This window comes from Dipteris shenzhenensis, chromosome 30 (assembly GCF_047967505.1).
Source record: "Dipteris shenzhenensis isolate YYH24624 ecotype China chromosome 30, Dip_SZ_1.0, whole genome shotgun sequence".
NCBI lineage: Eukaryota > Viridiplantae > Streptophyta > Polypodiopsida > Gleicheniales > Dipteridaceae > Dipteris > Dipteris shenzhenensis.
This window is the reverse complement of record NC_141625.1, coordinates 32,753,546-32,772,336: the sequence shown is the minus strand read 5'-3', so window position 1 is coordinate 32,772,336 and position 18,791 is coordinate 32,753,546. Positions and strand designations below refer to the sequence as shown.

The window sequence follows — 18,791 nt, the reverse complement described above, 5'->3', positions numbered from 1 at the left end:
AAAGTATCATCTTTCTTCCTCTTTAATATCACTGGGGAAGCAAAAGGTGAAAAACTTGGTTGAATCTGCCCCAACTTGAGGTATTCCTCTAGTTGCCTTCGCACCTCTGCTTCTTCGGTAAAACTCATTCGATAGGGAGGTCTATTTACAGGTTCTGCCCCCGGGATTAGTTCGATCTTATGCTGAACATTCCGCTCTGGAGGTAACCCATAAGGTAGCTCATCCCTAAAACAGTCAGAGAACTCCTCTGCTGTAAGATCAGCCAGCTTGGCCATTTCACCACTTTGCGTAACATCAGTGCTAGCCGAAGAATCATCAACCGGCTCTACCAATGCTGTACAAAGGAATAAAAACTATTCTTGAGCTTTTCGGATTTCCATCACGGAAACCAACTGATGAGGCTGAAGGCAACCAAAACACAAGCCTTCTCTCCTTGCTTTTTCTCTTTGCTCTGGGTTTAAGGGAGACTTTGACCAAGCCCGGGCTGCCATTGGTGTTACTTTCCTCTTCACTCCAATGGTGGTACTTGATTTAGGAGTTTCAGCTGGTTTCGTTTGCTTGGCTTGACCACTCGGCTGAGAACCACTCCCTTTACTAATCCACTTCTTCTTAAACCCAGATTTCTTCTGGTACCCATACTGGGTTCCGACCTGCGCAAACCCACTTGGCCTGCTGCCCTTGGTATCTTCATAGTTCAGGGCTATGGCTATTGCATCATCCAACGTGTTCGCGTACTTAGCCCGAACTTCCATTTTAATCCGAGGTAGGGATTCATCAACCTTCATTACGCTCTCTCGAAACTTATCAGTGTATTCTGCCACTGGCAAATTTCTCTGACGAAGGTTTCTATACTGATCCCAAGCTCGGGATGCTTCATCAGGAGGTAAGAAGTGTTTCCTAAATTCCCTTTTAAACCCCTCCTAGGTAGTGGATGTAATACCATCTTTCTGTTGTTTAATCCACCACCGATCCGCTGCCTCACTAAACATGTGGGTGGCCTCGCGGATTTTCTTGATATCATTTTTGATTTCACAAATGGCGAACGCCTCGTCCCATTTGTGCAACCAGGTCTCAATGATATCGGAACTACGGTCATTCATCCGACCAGAATACTTTTCCAGCCTATAATTGGCAATATTAGGTACTTTAGCCCTCCTAGGCTCGACCGTATGGACACTAGACTCTGGTTCCATCGGAGCCTTTCCTTTCTCATCTCGAGAAGGTCTGGCAGACATACAACGTTTCACTCTTCTAAGTTCAGATTGCCCTACATTTGCCTGTAACTGTTGCGCTAATAACTGTTGCAAGGCATCCTCAAGTAATGCAATCCTGCCAGATAAGGTGTGAACTACTGGGCGACACCTGCTGGGTCGGCCGGACTCCTGACTCTACAGGTGCCATCTTGGAAGCTCCTTCTTCTGCTTCCATTCAAGTCAATGGGTGTTTTGCTTTTCTTTTTTAAATATAAATAAAAATAATAAATAAACACCGCTAGAACACTGTATTACAAACTGACACAATTCCCTATACTAGGGAATACCTGCAATCTGACAACTATACTGACTAGGTAATTGACACATGCATATAACCAAATACCGCCTTTCCTTATACTAGGGAAATTCATGCAAACAAACTGGCTTTATCACAAAGGCATATGCACAAGCATAGTCTCCCAGATTGCCCACAGGAATTTGAAGAAGTCAAAAGAATCCCAAGTCTGCTATGTACCTTGCTATGGCATCCAACCTTCATGCAGACTAAATATTCCACGATAACCTCTTCATGCAAGCGGAGCATCAATAAAGACTAAGGTCGGAAAAAACACACACAGAATTGACGAATGCCAAAGAAAGCTCCCTGGTTGATTCGCCTCTGCACACAGCTCGCACTGGCTATCAGGATTTTGTTGCGTCAACCGTCACCGAGATGTGATCACCATCGCGGGAGGACCACCGAAAATCGATTCGTCACCATATGACACGATCGCTTCAGATTACGCTGCCATCAACTAGCAGCTTGCGCTCTACATACGCAATTCTCCGCCCGTCTGCTGCGTCACATCACGTGTCTCCACAAACCGCCTAACGAGCAATCTACAGTCCTACTGCGTTACGTTAACGAACTATTCGTGCTCCTGCTCTCCGCTCATGATCACTTAGATCAGACCCACGTGACGCCTCACGTCAACTCGTTCTGCTCTACCACCGAATATGTATGCAATCCTGCTTCAGCTGCGCTTCACGTTGCTTATTCGCTATGTCTACACTGTACCTACGCCTTGGATACGGGCCTCTCGCACAGATGTGTGCAGTCACGTCGTCACATCGTCCACGAGCTTCACGCCACGTCACGTTGGCCACCGTGAAGCCTCACGCTATCACTTCCCAAGCTCGCCTCCCCGTGCTCTGATACCAAATGACACGAACTTCCTACTTACTACAGCAGATCACGGGAGTAGCACCACAGAATATCCTCCCAGCCAACCTTGTTGGAGCGTGAGAGTACACACAGAGAAAATCAAAATCTGAAACATACGTGAAGGTCCCTTCTCGTTCTCTCACTAACTCCAACAAGCCCCATCTCCCTAGATGGATCTAGATGCCACATGTCATCATCATAGGGCCTTTCCTAATGCATCTTTTCACCCCTCTCTTGGGAGACTTTAATTTCCTTTGCCCCTAGGCACATTGCTTGCATTAGGCCCTTAGCCTTAGATCCACCTAGTCTGGTGCTATCAGCCCTCACCTAGGACCATGACATTAATTCCCTCCCGATCATTTACATGAAGCGCAAACAAATATATTACAAACGTAGATCCTATAGGGAAATGTCGACTGATTCTTCCAAGGTCATGCCACCTCAGCTAGAGCGTAACATGGTACACAGTTTGTTTTTGTGGGATTCTCTGCTCCTTTTGGCCATCTGGCCTTCTAGGGCACTACGCCTCTCTTTTTGCAACTAAAACACTTGCTTTCCGCATGGAGATTCTTGCTTTTTCTTTGGCATTTCCTGCTCTTTAAGAGCAGTAGGCATGAAGCAGAGATAGACATAACTTGGAGCCCAAAATTCGTACTTCTGAAATCGGCTTTGAGAGGGCTTTTAGCACATAAATGAAGCACTATTACCAGTGATCATCCACCAGGGAGGATAGGTGAAAATGTGCGCAGATTTGTTTGGGACAGCAGCTTGAAAATATGTTAAAGAAATGCCAATTTCTCCCTTGATTCTGGACCAAATGAGCTCAGCTTTGGATTGTGAGTAGATCAAGTCATTGGGCAAGCACTGCTAAGAGCATTTCTGGAATGGTGGCTCCTACTGGGAGAGTGAAAAATTTCGGCGACTGGAAAACGTGTTGGCACGGGCAGAATAAAAAACTATTACCTAATTCCTCATAGCCAGGGATTCGCCCCAACATGAGGAAGCTTGGGCTCACAGGGCGTGGGAAATGTCTCAGAGATGGAGGAGAACAAGCCTAAGAAAAATCTATGGAAAGAGAATGAAGAAAAGCTTCATTTGGGGAAGATGATGACATGGCACTCAAAGAGGGCTCAAGGAGGGTGAACCAAGCTCTGACACCACATGATGGAACAGCAAGGAAGGATCAGCAATGAAGATAATAGAGAGTTTATTCAAGAGTGGAGAGGCCCTTATGAGGGCAACTGATACAATGCATGTGTCCCAAAGGAGAGCACCTCCAGATCCACAATCTCTCAATCAAGCCCATGAATCTCTCAATTACACCTAATAGAACCTTCTACCACCTAACCTGGTCACACTAACCAACACACAGCCTCACACAAACCTTGTACCAAGGCATCAATTTGTCCTTCATTATACCACAGTTTGATTAGTGAAGGCTAGTTTCCTCTGTGGCGAAGAAAATAGATATGGAAGGTTGAGGGATGGGTAGTTGTGGAAGGGGTGTGGCTGTTAGGGATGTTGTAGAGGGCGTTAGAATAGGTGTGCCAAGTAACCGGGCTTGTGATAGGTGCCGGTGGCCGGTGCTCAATGAACCGCCTCTGAGCTTCCGTACTATCCATACTTATATGAGTAGTTAGTATTATCCGTCCTCAATGTGTGCATAATTGGCTTGCTTCTTGTGATGGATAAGACTTTGGTTGATCCGTTGCGCCTCATGCAGCGTGATCTTTCCTATTCTTACCTCGTGCTTCATGACGTTCACCATCATACCAACTATTCTGGGGAATCTTACCACAAGGAGGCTTGGAGTTGGTTCTATGAGCACATGGAATGAAGACTGGCCTCCCCTCTTATATGTGCTCTTGATCGCTTGCAACCCCCATACCCTCTTTGTGACTCTCTTCCCACGCCTCATCGTCTTGGCTCATCACCTCCTTTCCTTGATCTCTATACTCAGACCATTACCCTCTTTTGTCTTATCTGGCCCCTTAGCCTATGCCAACCCAACCTCCGATCATGTTGCTCACCGCATACGCTCTGTTCGCTCAAGCTCCCCCAAACCTCTCAATACCACCAGCCTCTTCATTAACATTCCCCACCCTTGGCAACAACTATCAATCGCTCTGCTTGCCATCACCATCTTGAGGCTAATTTCCACCCTCATATCCCCTTTTGGTCTCTCAACAACCGTCACTCTTCCCCTCAATGTCTGCGTTCACCACGTCCTCCTTGCCATCATTTCTCACCTTTGGTAGGGCCCTCCTTTTGATGAGATATTCTATGTAAACCTTGTTTTGAGGACCTTATCTTTTGAAGCCCATGATGCTAAGTTAGGGAAGGTTTGCACGAGAGGTACAATTAGCTAGAGAGGACGACTTGAGAAAAGGATAATAAAAGCTTGACCTCCACTACTGTTCTCATTATTGAGCTCTTTCCTTCTTTGCCCCCCACACAAATAAAAAACCTTTCTCACCCTGTCTCTACTTTCCCTTCCGCTAACTTTTACCCCCCTTCTTCATGTCCCAGATTTCGTCTCTCTTACATTGATATCAGAGCATTTACTCTTGTCACCTGCCCATCTTCCTCATTCTCCTTTGTTACTTGCTGGCGGCTTTCACCTTCATCCATATAGCCCAAATTTGGGCAATCAGGCATGAGGCTGCTTTGCATGAACCATGTGTTAAGCTAGGCAATCTCCAATTCTCGAGGACAGGATAAACAGGTACAAACACCACTGGTGACTCTCCGAACCCTGTCAAAGAAACCCCGGATCGGAGGCAAAATCCACAGCCAAAGATCTGTCAAAAGCCCCGGTTCAGAGGTCAAACAAAATAAAAAAATTATTAAAAAAGTTTTTTTCTGGACTGACCAGATCTGGCCGACCAGATTGACCTGGTCGGTCAAATCTGACCAGGTCGGTCAACCTGTTGGTTGACCGACTCAAAGCCCCTTCCTATTTAAAGGGGGGGGGGGCTAGGTATTCCAGCATCTCCTCTCTTCCAGCTCTAGTGGTACCTGCACACCCTGAGCCACTTCTGCCTCCTGGCTGCCTCCTCTGCTGCCTCCACTTCTGCCTCCTGGCTGCCTCCTCTGCTGCCTCCACTTCTCCCTCCTGGCTGCCTCCTCTGCTGCCTCAATTTCTGCCTCCTGGCTGCCTCCTTTTCTGCTTCAGATCTGCCCCTCCTTTCTGCTCCAGATCTGCCCTCCTTTCTGCTCCAGATCTGCCTTCCTTTCTGCTTCAGTTCTGCCCTCCTTTCTGCATCAGATCTGCTCCAATTTCTGCTCCAGATCTGCCTTCTTTTCAGCTTCAGATCTGTCCCAACTTCTGGTCCAGATCTGCCCTCAACTTCTGCTCCAGATCTACCTCCAACTTCCGCTCCAAATTATGTTCTTTCTATTCCAAATCTGCAGCAACCCCTGCATCAGTTTGCTGTCTCAGATTTGGTTCAGTTCCAACTTGTGGAGCTAGTGCAGAAGTCCACTACAGTTATCAGGATTGACGTTTGCTTCCTCCAGAGCTTCTCTCATATCTTCACTTGTACTGAGTTCCGTTTGTGATATATATATCTTCTTCAGCCATTAATTGTCTTCAGTATTGTTTTATTTGTCTCCAAGTATTTTCTTTATATGGTATCAGAGCCAGGTGTGCCAATCGACACCTGAGCCTTGATCTGGAAAGCTTGGAAGATAAATCATCACCTGAAGATGTCTTCTCCCTCTTCCCCGAAGCGATCTCAACCTGAATCGACCTCTATTCAACCACCACCTTCGACATATGTCGAGAGAGAGAGTCTGCAAGGATTGAAGGTGATGAATACCTCTCCAAACTCTTTAAAGAATTTGCTGAATTCCAGAAATGGAAGGAACTTGAAGCAGGTACCCGCACACCTCGTGCCTCTACCTCTCCACGGTTCTCTCCAATACGTCAACAAGGACCTCTATTCAACTCAGAAGAAGCTGAGCAACATCTCATGTTCGGTGCCAACGAAGAACAAGTATCCCCTGACGAAAGAGGACAGGCCGGCATGAGAACATTGGATTATTCGACAGTGCCTATTCCACAAGAATCAGTGCAAGGTATGTTGCCCTATTCCCTTAGTGCAACTCCATCTGTTATGCAAGGCATAGGAACAAGTAATCACGAGGACACAGATCCATACATGCATGTGAACACTCGCAGACGAGAAAGGAGAAATGCGTCTAACAATGAGTTTGCTTTCGGTTCACATTCTTCCCTCCCTCCCATCCCTCTCATCTCTTCCGCTGCCATCTTTCCTCCAGTGGCTTCTCATCCTCCTCCTTCTCCCATGCCACTGGATTCCTATAGTTTATTTCCCTCTATCTCTCCTGCTGCCTCTTTTTCACCTCTCATGTCTTATCCCGCCTCTCATATTCATCCCTCCCCCTCAGGACCTTTTCCAAATTCTTTTATTCCTCCGGTGATGCCGCCTCTCCCTTCTTCTCACTCTGCTTCTATTCCAAATTCTCTTCTGCCTCCACCGGTTGCTTCTCCCTATCATTCTCTTTCTTCCCCTCACCCTGTCTCTGCAACAGCCAAACATGCTTTCACTGATATGACTCGTTTTAACGGGTCTAATTATACCACATGGTCAAATCTCATGCACCATGTGCTTGATTCTCAAGACCTATGGGAACTCGTTCAAGGTACTGAATCGCCACCTGATCCTCATGTTTATCCTCCTCAGGTAGTTCGTTCGTGGCGACATCGTAATGCCACTGCCATTGTTGAAATTATGCAAGGACTTTTACCTGAATTTCACTCTCAATTACAGCATTTTGATCTTGCCTTTGAGCGATGGGCACATCTCACTGACCGCTATGCAGCTCGAGATCGTACTCGTCGCATCAATCTTGACCATGATCTCCAACAATTCCAGATTCTTGCTGACGATGATCTCAAGGTTAAACTAGCAGATTACCGGCGGTTAGTTGCTGAATTTGCCACAACTGGTCCTCCCAAATCCGAGGATGACCAAGTTACTTTCTTTTTAAATAAACTTCCGCCCAAGTATTTCAGTTTTATGCAACAAATCATTTCTCAACCTTCTCTTCCTACTTTTTATGAGTTTGAATGTCAACTTTTGCGTTATGCTCGTCTTTACTCTCAGGTCCACCAAAAACATAGCATTCCTGCTTCAGAGGGGGCTCTTCTCTCCGGGATTCCAAAAGATCAACCTAGCTCCGGAAAGCCCTCTCCTACTCCTAACCCCTCTAGTAGTAAACCCGCCTGGCACACCCTTCCCAAAAAGAATAGGTTTTGTCAGCATTGCCAGAGAGTTGGGCATATTGACGATGAATGTCGCTCCAAAGCCAAAGGCCTTCTTCCTCAGTCCCCCACCACGACTCCTCAACCACCCCGTTGGACTCCTCAGCTCCCTACCACGACTCCTCAACCACCCCGTTGGACTCCACAGCCCCCTACCACGACTCCTCAGCCACCTCGTTGGCGTCCTAGGGGTGGTCCTCCTCCTCCTCCTCCTCCTTCTTCGAACACTGGTCTTTGGAGACCCCAGGGCCATGTCACTAATCACTTCACTCCATCTCCTCCCTTTATATCTCCTGAAGGTCTGTCTGACTGGTCCACTGGAGATTCTCTAAACTTCACTTCTCAAGCCTTGATCCATATCACCGAGCTTGACTCCTCCTCTCCCTTATCTGGGTCAGCTTTTCATACTCTTCCATGTGGCTCTAAATCTTCTTGGATTGTGGATAGTGGAGCCACTCATCATATGGCCCCTCATCCTGATCTCTTCATTTCTCGCCAACCGGCAACAGGGGGAGTCCGTTGTGGCAATAACTCTGTTGCTACTATTCATGGTGTTGGTTCAATAACTTTTGATACTGACAAAGGTCCCAATCTTGCTCAATTGGATCAAGTGTTTTATGTCCCCCAATTAGGGGTCAATCTTCTTTCTGTTCATCAACTTTGCCTCCTTGGTCGCACAGTGCTATTTACAAAGATGCATGTTGACATCATAGATGAGTCCTCGGGACTCCTTCTAGCTCGAGGTGATGCTCAACCTAATGGTCTGTACTTCATAACTCAATTTCTTGCGACTCCCTCCCATTGCGGTTCTGAGTTTCATCGGCTTTATGGTAATTCTACCCTGAAAGATCCAACTGACACAGAACGATTATGGCATTATCGTCTGGGACATTTGTCTTATGACTCTTTATATGAAATGTCTCGGGATCATCTAGTTGATGGCCTACCTAAATTATCGCGAGCTAAAGATATTTGTCATCCCTGTCAATTAGGTAAACAAAGCCGAACTCCTTTTCCTTCTCATTCCACTTCTCGAGCCAGTGAGATTTTGCGTCTAATTCACCTCGATATTAGTGGCAAATCTCCTGTTCCTTCTCTCAATGGTTCACATTATTTCTTCTTATTGTGGATGATTACTCTCGCTATCAATGGGTGTTTTTCATGAAAGAGAAATCCGACACTTTTTCTTTCTTTGCTACTTGGGCTCGCTTGGTTATGAACCAAACGGGAAAGTCTATTGGGATTGCTCGTAGTGATAATGGTGGTGAATTCATTTCCCATGAATTCACTCAATTCCTTCAAGAGCATGGTATCCAACGCCATCTTATATCTCCAAATTCGCCTTCCCAAAATGCTCGTGTCGAACGGAGACAACGTACTGTCATGAACATGGCCCGTTCCATGCTTTTTGCAACCGAGTTGCCTGAACGTCTTTGGCCAGAAGCCGTCAATACTTCTGTCTATATCCTTAATCGTTGTCCTACTCAACCCATCCTGAACATGACGCCTTTTGAGGCCTTCTATGGATATCGTCCTTCTATTTCTCATCTTCGCATCTTTGGCTGCCGCGCATACACTCATACTCCCAATGATACTCGCGGTAAACTCGAACCTCGTGCTGAACTTTTTCTTCTAGTTGGCTACTCGGCAGAAGCCAAAGCTTATCGATTATTTGATCCTCGTACACACAAAGTTTTGGTTCGCCGAGATGTGGTCTTCGATAAAAGAGCAGTGCTAAAAAATTCCTCTATTCTCTCTCATGATGACGTATCTACTCCAATTCCCTCCGACAATTCTCCACTCGAAATTCCTTCCTCTCCTCCAGAAACATCTCTCTCCCCACCCATTGCTTCTCCTCACGACCCGCTACCACGCTGGTATTGCCAAACTATGAAGGATTCCGGGATTATTCTTGTCGAACTTCCTCCTTCTGGTCCTCGCCGCTCTACTCGAATAACTTCTTCTACTACCACTGCCTCTTTTTTTACCACGGCCTATATCATACATTCTGAACCTGCCACTTGGCAGGAAGCAGTTAAAAATCCTGCGTGGCATCGTGCTATGGAACAAGAGCTTGAAAGTATTGATCGCAATCAGACCTGGATCTTGGTCAATCGACCCACTCACAAAAAGGTCATCGGAACTAAGTGGATCTTCCGAACAAAACTCAAAGCCGATGGAACACTGGACAAATACAAAGCCCGCTTAGTAGTGCAAGGATTCCGCCAAAAACATGGTATCGATTATGAGGAAACCTTTGCCCCTACTGCTCGGTTAACTTCCTTTCGTCTTCTTCTCGCCCTAGCTGCTCATCACCACTGGACTATCTATCAAATGGATGTCAAGAGTGCCTTTCTCAATGGCTAACTTGATGAAGAAGTCTATGTGACTCCCCCACCAGGTTTTTCTCCTCTTGGCCATGAAAATAAGGTTTTCCGTCTCCGCAAAGCTCTTTATGGGCTTAAATAAGCACCTCGATCATGGTTCCACCGGATAGACACCTTCCTCAAAACTAATGGTTTTCATTCTACTCCCTTTGATCCAGATTTTTATATCCATCATTCGTCAGAGGGGGTCTGCTTTATTTTACTCTATGTCGATGATCTTTTGCTTTTAGGCTCCACTCCCACTACACTTCAATACATTAAAACTCAACTCAGCATCACTTTTGAAATGACTGATCTCGGTCGGCTCTCGTATTTCTTAGGCATGGAAGTTGTACAACATTCTGGTGGTATTTTTGTTTCTCAACAGAAATATGCTCTTCAACTCCTTGATCAAATCATTCCTCATGAGCCTAAGCTGGCTGCCACTCCCTTAGATCCCACCGTAAAGCTCTCAAAAGACTTGGAGTCTCCTCCCTTTGATGAACATCTCTATCGCCAGGTTGTTGGCAAACTCCTCTGGCTCCTTCACACTCGTCCTGATCTTGCTTACTCCGTCTCTATTCTTAGTCAGTATTTTAATGAACCCAAGCTCACTCATTGGCATGCATGTATTCGTATCTTGCGGTTCATTCGTGGTACTTACTCTTATGGTTTACATTTCAGACCAGGACTAACCCTACAGGAATACACTGATTCCGACTGGGCTGGTGACCCGGACAATCGTCGTTCTCATGGCGGCTATATTTTCTCGTTTGGCTCGGCACCTGTTTCTTGGTCTAGCCGTAAACAAGAAACTGTTGCTGGTTCTTCTACTGAGGCTGAATACCGGGCCTTGTATGATTGTACCACAGAGGCCATATATCTCCGATAGTTTTTGGCAGAGCTACACTTTCCTTGTACTGAATCCACGATCCTCTACGTCGACAACAAAAGTGCCATTGCTCTCGCAGGCAATCCCATTTTTTCCAACCGCACCAAACATGTCGGTGTTCACTTTCATTTCACTCGCGAGCAAGTGGAATTAGGTACTATTCAGTTGATCTATGTTCCAGTTGCCGATAATCATGCTGATATTCTTACCAAGCCAGTTAATCGCCCGACTCTTGAGCATCTCTGCCCACGGTTGGGGATTGGTTTACCTCCTCCTTCTTAGCATTTTTTTTTTTCTTTTTGTGTACTTAAGGAAGCGAATAAATCCCCTGCGAGGGCACTCCTTCAAGTCTTTCTTTTTTGTACCATCATCTGGGCATTTAGTGAAGATGAAAACCTACTTTATAGGCATCTCCATCTAAATGAAAACCCTTTATTCTATTTTTTTTAAAAAAAAAAAAAAAAGAAAAGAAAAGAAAAGAAAAAAAAAAAAGAAGGCTGATGAAGAAGATAGATCACTCATGGAACACCTCTTTGCTTCTCCTGTCTACATTGGACATTGAGAGGGGGTGTTAAGCCAGACAATCTCCAATTCTCGAGGACAGGATAAACAGGTACAAACACCACTGGTGACTCTCCGAACCCTGTCAAAGAAACCCCGGATCGGAGGCAAAATCCACAACCAAAGATCTGTCAAAAGCCCCAGTTCATAGGTCAAACAAAATAAAAAAATTATTAAAAAAGTTTTTTTCTGGACTGACCAAATCTGGCCGACCAGATCTGGCCGACCAGATTGACCTGGTCGGTCAAATCTGACCAGGTCGGTCAACCTGTTGGTTGACCGACTCAAAGCCCCTTCCTATTTAAAGGGGGGGGGGGGCTAGGTATTCCAGCATCTCCTCTCTTCCACAGCTCCAGTGGTACCTGCACACCCTGAGCCACTTCTGCCTCCTAGCTGCCTCCTCTGCTGCCTCCACTTCTGCCTCTTGGCTGCCTCCTCTGCTGCCTCCACTTCTCCCTCCTGGCTGCCTCCTCTGCTGCCTCAATTTCTGCCTCCTGGCTGCCTCCTTTTCTGCTTCAGATCTGCCCCTCCTTTCTGCTCCAGATCTGCCCTCCTTTCTACTCCAGATCTGCCTTCCTTTCTGCTTCAGTTCTGCCCTCCTTTCTGCATCAGATCTGCTCCAATTTCTGCTCCAGATCTGCCTTCTTTTCAGCTTCAGATCTGTCCCAACTTCTGCTCCAGATCTGCCCTCAACTTCTGCTCCAGATCTACCTCCAACTTTGGCTCCAGATTATGTTCTTTCTATTCCAAATCTGCAGCAACCCCTGCATCAGTTTGCTGTCTCAGATTTGGTTCAGTTCCAACTTGTGGAGCTAGTGCAGAAGTCCACTACAGTTATCAGGATTGACGTTTGCTTCCTCCAGAGCTTCTCTCATATCTTCACTTGTACTGAGTTCCGTTTGTGATATATATATCTTCTTCAGCCATTAATTGTCTTCAGTATTGTTTTATTTGTGTCCAAGTATTTTCTTTATACCATGCACACCCATGCAGAAGGTAAACATGCAAACTTGGAAGGTGAAGATCATGAGCCACATAGCGGGAAGGAAGTCATGGTCATAGGAGGCTTGGGATATAGTGGATTCAATGGGGAAGATAGTAACAGCTGCAGACACAATAAAAGGGGAAGAATGGGAGATGGGATTCTGAGGCGCTGTCAATGATATCTGGATGACATTGGATGCTGCGATTCCAGTATAGTGCATGTTTAGATCGAGATAGTGTGCAGTTTTTCTCACGCTTTCCTTAACGTGTTTAGATTTATACAATGAAAAATAAAACTTGGTTACCCAAGGTGGTTTACCTTCACGTGTCTTGGATGGACACAAGGTGCAAGCACCTCTGTGTGCTGCCTTGTATCTCTGTGGGACACCTCCAACATATGTCAGCCTGAGTGCTGGTGCTTCAACGATCTAGCAAAGTGCTGGTCCAAGTACTCACCTTATTGGTCTTGTTTCTGGTGGAGGTCAGCAAAATGAAGTACAACCGTACATACTATACAGCCACCCCTCCATGCTGGCCTGACCTGTTTGCTGTGGCTGTTACGGATTGCCGACCAGCAGTCCCTTCTACCGACCTGTGACTGGGCCTATAAATGGCACTTTCATTGCCCTTTTCTGCTGCCCTTCCAAGTTCCAGGGCCTGCTACTGCCAGTAAGCCAGCACTCTTCCAGAGCCATATACTGCACCCACACAGCCCTACCATGCAGTCACATAAACTGAAACAGCTGCCCACGTGGCAGCCTTCTTCTCTTTCTTTCTAATCAGCTTCCGTGGCAGCTTCCTTCCTTCCATGCCCGTTTCACCTTTCTCAGATCCCATACCACCCTGCTGCAGGTCATCTCCCCATGTCCTCATATGGGACTCCTAGGTGGGGAGCTGTCTCATCTTTCCTGTTGCATCCACTGTGCCTTGGGGTTTCAGCTCCTGTTGTCACCTTCCACACCTTCCTTGCCATCATCTCGTAATCTTCACCTTCCAGATCGCTTCGTTCTCCCTGTCCAGCTTGCCTCCATCTCCAAAGTTCAGAATAAGCGTCCATGAAGCCATTGGAATGAAGATCCTGGAATAGAACTAACACCAATATGCAACGGATTGTACAATCTCAGCTGACAAAGGCACACTTATTTGAGTTTAGGCTACTTTCCTTCTCGCAAAGGTACCTGTTTTTTCAATGTCAGAGTCAATGTCGAAGTTGAGGTTACCTTCCTTTCAAGCAAAGGCTCTCATCTCTAGGTAGCATGCACTTGAGTGCTCTGATATCATTCCATTCAAGATTGACAGCCAGACTCCGATACCATGTTAGAAAAAACTATGCACCTATCTCTAGCACCATTTTAGAAATAATCGCTAACTGTAGCCAACTCTTGTTAGTGGAGGACTTATCCCGGGTTCACACAATGCATAAAAGAAATCTTATTCCTTGGTGCAGCTGACCAGAGGCAGGCCGCCGTGCCCTAGTTTTGCCCAGATGAGCCATCTGTACTGGGGACCTTGGAGATCTGTAGTCTACCCTTCCTGGCTGGCCCGACCTGTTTCCTGTGGGCCTGACTCCTGCTGCAGACTGCCAACTGGCAGTGCCTTCTGCTATGCTGCTAATGAGTCTAAATTTGTACGATTGGATATATTCTACTCGTACAAAGGTATATAAAAATGGTCCTTTCATTGGCCTTTTCTGATGCCCTTCCAGGGTATGCTGGTGCCAGTAAACGCCCTCTTCCAGGGCCATATCTTGCACCCAATCATTGACAGCAGGAAGTGGGCCTTCAAGCGGTGAGAAGTGGACTCCCGAGCATAGGGAAGTATGCAAAAGGAGAAACACTAGGACAATCAAACTTAGCATGATTGTAGAGTTGTCAGATGATGAAGAGGAGCTTGTGGATGCTCTTGAGATTCTTAATGTGATTCACGAGGAGACCAAATGTAGCCAAATACGCAGGGCAAGCTCCATAGGTTGGAATTGAAGATGGCCTTTCTTTTTCCTTTGACCCAGGTGGTACGACACAAGTTGGTGTGTATGCATAGGACACACATGGGATCTGACACAATGAGAAATTACATTTCAGTACAATATTGGTACTTTGTGTTAGACTCCCAGTGTTGCATTAGTTGAGTACCATGTTGCTATGCCATTCCATTCCTGGAATGATGCTGAGGGTAATACTCCAATGGATGAGGAGGAGCAATATTGGGATGTTGAGTTAAAGCTCTGTTCAATATTGTTTGATGCATTGATATGGGGCACTAGCCACACGATCTCACTCAGCGTGGATAAGGTTTTGGGTGATTCGTGCGCTTTTTTGCTAAAAGGGCAGCTCCTCTCATAGGTGGTTAAAGGAAGCGCACATCATTCATTGAGGATGAAGATGCCAGTGACAAAGGATCGAGGGCTGTTCTAGGAAAGAACATAGGGTGATTAGGTTTGAAAGCAGAAAGTTTAATGACAAAGAGATCGCTTACCATATTTATAACCAGGAGATGTTGGCAATCTTACATGCCTCCGAAAAGTGGCATCATTCCCTATATGGGAGCAAGATCAAAGTCCAGACTTACCCTAGGACACTCAGATACTTTCCTATGGAGCCTAACTTGCCAGCTAAGCAAAAGAGGTTGTTGTCTACAGTGCATTCATATTCTTTGACACTGAATACAGGAGGGGCAAAGAGAATGCTGTTGCAGATGCCTTTCCAGAATGTGGGTTTGCACATTGTCTGCTGTCTCTACTATCCACCCAGTTGGTTACATGGCATTCAAAATATTCAGAATTTGAGGGTTGCAAGCATATTTTCAGACTTGTAAGACCCATTGTGTCAGGGATTGCATAATGGAGTATTGTGGTTCTGGGACAAAAGGTTCCAGATCGAGACTGATGATTTAGGATGATCGTGTTGAGGCATCCCTATGGGAGGGCTTACAAGCATCACTAAACATATGAGAGGATTAAGCAAAGTTTCTGTTGGGAGGGTCTCTGAAGAGATGTGGTTAAGTGTATTACTGAACGCTTGCCATGCCAGTAGATTAAAGTGGACAACAAGCTGCCGGTGGATTTGTTGGGGGTATCCAAGTTTCATGGTTTGGGAAGTTCAAAGTGTGCCACGTTGCATCAGGATACACGACTAAATTTGGACGACTAAGCTTAAGCAACTTCTGAAAACATAGATATCTGTATTCAAACATAATTTTGCAAAGTGCCTAAATTGCTAGTTGATTTTATGTCAATTCTTAGTTACTTTCATATTTAAAACATGCTCAATACTTGCCATTTCGGGTTTGCTTCAGATTGTTCTCCATGTACAAAAGTCAGTTGCAGGAGTATGCTCAAAAGTCTGGTTTGTTACCGCCAGTTTATGGATTTACTCGAGAAGGTTCCTCACATGAGCCTCGGTACAAGGCTTTTGTGACAGTAAATGATGTCAAATATGAATCTCCTCCAGGGTTTAAAAAACTAAAAGCAGCAGAGCACGCAGCTGCCAAAGCTGCTCTGCAAGCTCTTTCAAAGAGTTCCGTCACAGATGGTGTTCTTCCCAATCCTGTGGTGAGACTTTGTTGCTAGATTTTTGTGGCATTGAAATGTTGTTCAGTGTATGCAACAATGTATTTTAACGAAATTTTCAATAATTATGTTTTTGTAGGAAGAATCTGGGCTTTGTAAGAACCTCCTCCAGGAGTATGCACAAAAGTTGAGTTTACCTTCTCCAGTTTACCGCACATTGAGAACTGGGCAAATGCATGCTCCAACTTTCAATTCTACAGTGGAGGTTGCAGGTCGAATTAGCAAAGGAGTTGCTGCAAAAAGCAAGAAAGAAGCAGAAGTCAATGCTGCCCGTGCAGCTTTGTTAGCCATTTATGCAGAATCTCAACGTAGTGACTGATGGACCTTTATTTTGAATTTCATGGGGGGAAGCTGGTCAGCTTGTGTTATAGCTTGAGGGTCTTCAAGTATATGGAAAAGTGAATGTTTGTATGATAGAAAACTCATATATTTTCACTGGAATGCAGCTAACAAAGATTTAAATGTGTTCTGCAGCTGCTCAAGCATCCCAAAAAATTGCAAACATGCAAGGTACTGTTGGAGGGTCGGGCCTTGGTGCACAACTAGAACATCTTGGGGGTAAAAAACGGGGAAGAAGCTCCGATTCTGTTGACTCTGATAACTTGGTAACTAAGGTAGCAAATGTTAAGGAGGAGAAAGTAGATCTTATGGATGCTCCCTTGTCCGGTGTCTCTACAGCCATAGATAGCGTTAAGGCACCGGATTCAATGCCCCTCAGTGATATAAAACCAACTTTTTTAGTATCAACCCCTTCGTCCATCGAGATCCCTGGTTTGGAGTTGGGCAGTTCCCTCACACACGAGCATGAGTTAAAAGATCAAGCTGCAAGATCTTGAGGATCAGCAACAAGGGTTTGCAACAAAAGATGCAGCACCTTTTGGCATATCAGTTGGTAGCCATGAGTTCCAGCTCCTTACAGTTCCTCTGTGACTGTATTGCAGCGTGCCAGGTTTCTGTTTTATCAGTTTCTGTAAAATCTGACCAGAATTGAAAAGTCATTTACAAATTTTTGTGCCACACTCATGCTGATGGGATATTTGTGAAATCCTTACTTCTGCATTGTTTAGCATGGTGGTTAATTAAACTGCCATCACAAATTTGGTCTACCTAATTTCCCTTGATAATTTGTCTTATTGGTGGCCATGTGTATCGTCTCTATTCAGGTTCATTTTAAATACATGGTCGGAAGCAATGGAAGAAACTGCAAAAGTAAAATACAAAACCTCCATATGTGTGTGTGTGTGTGTGTGTGAGTGAGTGACACATGCACACTGTATTTTCTCTTTCCTATTGGAGTCATAATCACCTATTATGGAGTAAGGCACGGGGCAGTTATGGTTTGGATACACACACATGCACGCATATCTCATAGTATCTCCTCTATTTCCTATTGATGTCATAATCACCTATTCTGGACGACAGTGAGGGGATGCCATGGTTTGGATTCATTATGTCATTCGATGATCTTCCACGTCTTTATGGTCATTAGTGAAGAAGACTCAACTTCCGTTAACTTGGAAATTGGAGCTTTAGTAAATTACTTAGTATTTCAGGTGGGTTGAGATGCTTCTATGAGTACTATGTTGATGAAGTGAAAGAATGAGAATGTTAAGACCAAGGTAGCCTCTTTTGGAGAAATCTTCCATTTCTCTACATCATGAACTTTACGTAGCAATTTTTCTTAAACGAAAAAATGAAGAGTGCATATTTATGTTATTTAGATGGATGGCGCAACTTCAAGCATAGGTTGCATCCCTTGATTTTGACTACTTCATTAAAGGGAAACTGCAGGTGTTTGTATTTTGGTATTGTGATGATGTCTAGGTGGGTCTAAAGATCAACGAATGCTAAAAATCTTTCCCTTGGGATTAATATCTTGGAGGCTTCAAGGAAATGAAGACTTTGCAAGGGATGAACAAGCTTTGCATTTGGTAGTTATGACATTGGGTTTCATTTTGGTACTTTTCCTAGTGGATGTGAATTGGACCAAAGGTTTAGTTTGCTTAAGTGCATGGTCTTTCTTCTTATTTGCCACCACATTAGATTACCAAATTCTCAAACTTTTGGTGCCTTAAAAGTAATAAAGTAAGTGGAAATAGAATGTGCCATGGGATGTTGGTCGCATATTCAACAAGGTCTACTTCATCTTGCATTTGCAGTATCTCGAGGGTTGGAAGTGTTTTGAAGATATTATGTTTGTCAAAAATAGTATTGGGTGTACACTTGATATTGTAGTCATGAGTTTTCGTTGAATGGGTGTTTGTGAAAATCCATGGTGGTTCATGTGTAGGCTAGTTAAGAGGAATTGTCCATTGGGTGATGTGATCAATATCCAAGCAAGTATCATTGAGAATTCAAGTGGATGCATATCGGGCATAGGCATCATGGCTAGGAAATTTGCGAGGTCGTTTTGGTAGAGGACTAAGACTTAGTGTCTATCAATGATCACGGTAATTGGTAACTAAATGGCAAAATTTCTCATCGACGACCTTTTTGTGATATTGTACGCTAGGGGGAGTTGAGATATTTTGGTTTTAATGATGGTGTCAAAATAGCAGGTGAACAATACGGAAATAGAAGTGAATGTGAATGTAACACTAGAGGTAACCAAGTGAAATTTATTGGAAATTTCTACTAGCTTGTGGATAACATGAAGTCTAATATCCATGGAGCATAATTATGAATGATGGCAACTATACACTCTCTCCTTTT

General features: G+C 44.9%; 1 protein-coding gene across 3 annotated transcripts in view; it reads left to right on the top strand.

The window, feature by feature from the left end:
- LOC147882000 (double-stranded RNA-binding protein 8-like) overlaps positions 1–17,212 on the top strand; it is a 39,535-nt gene extending 22,323 nt beyond the window's left edge. For 2 of the 3 annotated variants that reach the window (XM_087401899.1, XM_087401900.1), the window contains 3 exons: positions 15,806–16,061; positions 16,159–16,387; positions 16,554–17,212. In XM_087401899.1, coding sequence (XP_087258025.1) covers positions 15,816–16,061; positions 16,159–16,387; positions 16,554–16,915 — 837 coding nt within the window. In that variant the 5' untranslated portion in view covers positions 15,806–15,815 and the 3' untranslated portion in view covers positions 16,916–17,212. The remainder of the gene's footprint in view (positions 1–15,805; positions 16,062–16,158; positions 16,388–16,553) is intronic. The other variant, XM_087401898.1, reaches the window with a different exon arrangement.
- The last annotated feature ends 1,579 nt before the right edge of the window (positions 17,213–18,791 follow it).